Below are 3,778 nucleotides of genomic sequence, written 5' to 3'. Positions count from 1 at the left end.
GAAAGAGTTTTCAGAAAGTCGTACTTCAAATTCCTCTATTCTCAATTCACCCAAAGAGATGCCTGGGGTTGAGGGAGGGCATGAGAGAGAACTGGATTAGATATAACAGCTAACAAAAAGCTAGGAACTACTGCTTCAAACCCATCTTCTGATGCTTCAGCTAAAGGAACTTAATACATCTGGAAAGATAAAAAACCCAAATAAAGATACAGCACTTAGGTCAGGATGAGTTTAATCTGGAGATAACAGGGAAAGTCACAACCAGCACTGGGCAAAACTACTGCGTGTGGGATGTACCAGTGGTAGGTTTTCAGAGAGCACAGCATGTAAGCACCAAGAATCGGCCACACCATGTTACAGCCGCATTTGGGAGTTAAAAATAACCCCGCGGACTTTACGTTTGGCTACATTTAATGCTTAGTTACTTCACACACAATGAAGTATTTATCTAATGTGATATCATCTAACTAAACCTTCTGGACCTAACCACAAGTTCATTTCAAAATGGGTAAGTACTAGTTATCTACATTTAGAACATTTATTTTTATCTAAAGCAAAAAGAAAAATTGCAAGAACTTTTAGAATCAAGTCAAAGCACTGCCATTTTGAATGCGTTTATACAGAAACTTGTATTTGCTCATTTATTTAAAAACCAAACCAAACCAACCAAACCACTGACCAGTTGTTCCAGTCACTAGATTTCAAGCCTCTCATGATGGTCAGTGTCATCTGCATTTTTATGCCATAGTGATTGCTGTAATCCTGCAGCTGGGGCAAATTTCAGTGATGTGTCACCTCTGCCCCTCCCCAGCTCATTTTGGCATGAAGTATCTTATTCTAAACTTTTGTAAAAAATTGCAAGTTTAACTTGTACTACTAGTGTAACTACAATGTAGTCCAGCCTACCAGATTCTCCATCAATCCATATTTCATAGGCAGCCAAAAATCCTTAACAGCACATATAAATTTCTTCAAAATGTGGTCACTTTGCCACATTTCTCTTGACCTTGAGCTATGCTCAAACCATTCATCAAGAAATGAACTAGATGAGACTCCAGTTCATTCACCAAGTGATTTTTGGATTTTTTTTTTTTTTCTTTTTTAAAACACTAGGCCTAAACAGCAAAAAGAGTACAGCATTCCTTTAACATTGTCACTGTTGCTATCTGCTTGTTGTGGCTTTTTCATACATCACTGCACGTGAATGTGCCAACTGCAAGCCAAACTAACCGGGCCTATGCTTTCATGTCCTTGAAGACTGCTGCAGACTAACTGTGCTGCCAGAAACGTAACTACTGCACCTGACCAATATCCTGTTTGTCTTCATGTTATTTAGCTGGTAATGAAAAAAATTTTCACCAGAAAGGCAATTTAAGATCTCTGCAAAACTGAAGCCCAACCCCAGCCATTTTGGTATAGCTGTTTAATAACTTAGCCTAATACAATGCAAAAATGTTAGCATGTTTTACCACTGCAATGGAAATCTGAAGAGCACTTCCTAATCTCTCCCAGATTTCAAAACGTATACAGTCTCATTTCTGAGGCCACTCAGTTACGGGCTTATCAAGGGGAAAAAAAAAGGGTGGGGGGTATAGGTATTCTACTGGTTTTAATCTAATGCAGCACCATGTCTTAAGCAACACCTCTGAAACTACACAATTAAAATGGCAGGTGGTGAGAACCAGTACAAGCAAGAACACATGGTTGTCTTCAAAAAACTTACAGCAATTTTTATTTTTCTGCAAAAATATTACTGTTTTTCTAAAAACACATCCAAGTCTAATATGTGGAAAAAAGGAAGATTATTATTTCAGTGATAGCACCACTTCATATTTTTTTTTTATACTTTCTAATACTGTAACACTAACTGCTAATACTGTAAAAAGCATAAAAGAACACAGCACTTGATCTGCAACTAACAACTTTATTTCTCCTGAGATGGAACTATAACTATTCTAATAATTTTCAAAGATTTTTTTTCATTGTATAAAAGTTTTCACTATTCTCCTCAATACTTCTCACTTTAGTTGCAACAATGGCAAAGCACATATTATATTAATTATCTTTCAACTCCATAACCTGAAATACACTGTAAAACAAATAAACCATCAGAATATACTTCTACAGAAAGTAACTGCATAAAACTGGATGCTGTATATAGATTAATAATGTTCAAAGATCAATTTATTTGTAATTTTATATATCCCAGCACACTTATTTTTTTAAACTTCTGTATCTAATTTATTAGATTAAATTCTGGAATGATGAATTCTAGCAATAGTCAACTAAGAAGATTTCTTAGCAGAACAATAAGAACCATTCTAGGTTGCTCAGACAACTTTAAATGCTAATTCACAAGAAGGAAACTAAACTACTAACTTAAGAAATGTATTTTCTTAAATGCCCATTTCTATTGAGAATCACTCATCAAAACAAAGGAAATACAGCATTTTCATCTGATATTCCTACAGAAAAGATGCATCCAGCCTGGATTTCAATACCGGACACTTCCAAAGCACTTGCTTAGAACATCAGCTGCATAGCACATGCAACACGCAAGGTGTATGCCTTGCTGCTGTATTAATCTCTCCCCAGTTCAGTTTTAATGACAAATTAGTATTACAGATGAACAGGTTTCAAGTCACTGGTAAAGACTCTAAGACCTTCTATTAATTAAAATGCTCCCTTAAAATTGTCTCTGTATTTTTTGTTTTAAGCCAAGAGACATAATTTGGAACATAAATTTATACTGAGCACAGTAATGCAAGTGAGAATGATTTATAGCTTACCTTATCTTAAACTAAACATTTCCCTGCAGTAATAAGATGCTTGAAAACAAGAAGCTTTAACAAAGCTGTTACCCCTGTTATTTTTACATATACACATGTGTGACAGCTAAATTGTTGCCAAAAAAATAAAAAGTATATATAGTTGAATGTCAGCTCTCATACAAAAAAAAAAAAAACCAAACCCAAAAGGCATCTGTAAAGGTTTGTTAAAATGGGAGTCTAGGAAGAAGTTGAAACTGGAAATATCAAGAGAAAAAGTAAGTTACACTTGCCTTCATCATCATCATCTTTTTCTTTCTCCTCTAGTGCTTGTTTATCCAACTGTTTTGCTACATCATCAAGAGCACCTTCCACTTCTTTATCTGTTTCTTGTCCTATTTGTAAAATTAAAGTATGACTTACAGTAAAAGGATAGCTCCACATTAGTAAACAACAGCCCCCAAAACTTTATAGAAATATTATGCGGTACTCATCCTACAGATACCATAGCACATGCCGCTTTTTTTTTTTTTTTTTTTTTTTAAAGCAGACCCAATGTGTAAGATTGTAGGGCACTACAGTGACAGGTACTGTTATTGAAACTTGCCTATAGAGGTATCACTATCCAGACACTTCTGATTACTTTTTTTCTGCCAGGGTAACTAATTCTTGCCATAGCAGCAGCCTGCTCTTGTGAGATAATATGGGCGTGAAGTAGATAATTACAAACGCACAGCATGATCATCACTAAGTGCTAGTCTGCTAAAACAAACCCAAACCGTAGTTCCTTTACTATTTGCCCAGACTTGCTCCGGCTCTCTGAGAGAACTTGGGAGGGGTACAGAGACTCCATCATGCGGGACGACTTTTACAGCAGCAGTCTTACGCCTTTCCCCCCTCAGGGCATAGGAGGGGATGAGGGAAGGGGTGGCTTCTCCTGCGCGCACCGGAGCAGGGAGGACTGCCATCACCCCAGCTTCCCTGGTGCCGAACGGCACCCGCATCCTCCC

The 3,778-nt window shown here is 36.9% G+C and overlaps 1 protein-coding gene across 1 annotated transcript in view; it reads right to left on the bottom strand.

The window, feature by feature from the left end:
• METAP2 (methionyl aminopeptidase 2) overlaps nucleotides 1-3,772 on the bottom strand; it is a 16,887-nt gene extending 13,115 nt beyond the window's left edge. Inside the window, exons 1-3 of the mRNA XM_009579239.1 lie at nucleotides 3,562-3,772; nucleotides 3,286-3,343; nucleotides 3,062-3,186 (exon numbers count right to left, since the gene is read on the bottom strand). Coding sequence (XP_009577534.1) covers nucleotides 3,062-3,186; nucleotides 3,286-3,343; nucleotides 3,562-3,772 — 394 coding nt within the window. The remainder of the gene's footprint in view (nucleotides 1-3,061; nucleotides 3,187-3,285; nucleotides 3,344-3,561) is intronic.
• Nucleotides 3,773-3,778: the final 6 nt, after the last annotated feature.

This window comes from Fulmarus glacialis, unplaced genomic scaffold (assembly GCF_000690835.1).
Source record: "Fulmarus glacialis isolate BGI_N327 unplaced genomic scaffold, ASM69083v1 scaffold11706, whole genome shotgun sequence".
In the NCBI taxonomy this organism is placed as follows: domain Eukaryota; kingdom Metazoa; phylum Chordata; class Aves; order Procellariiformes; family Procellariidae; genus Fulmarus; species Fulmarus glacialis.
Note: the sequence above shows the minus strand (reverse complement) of the source record. Positions and strands in the feature narration are given on the sequence as shown.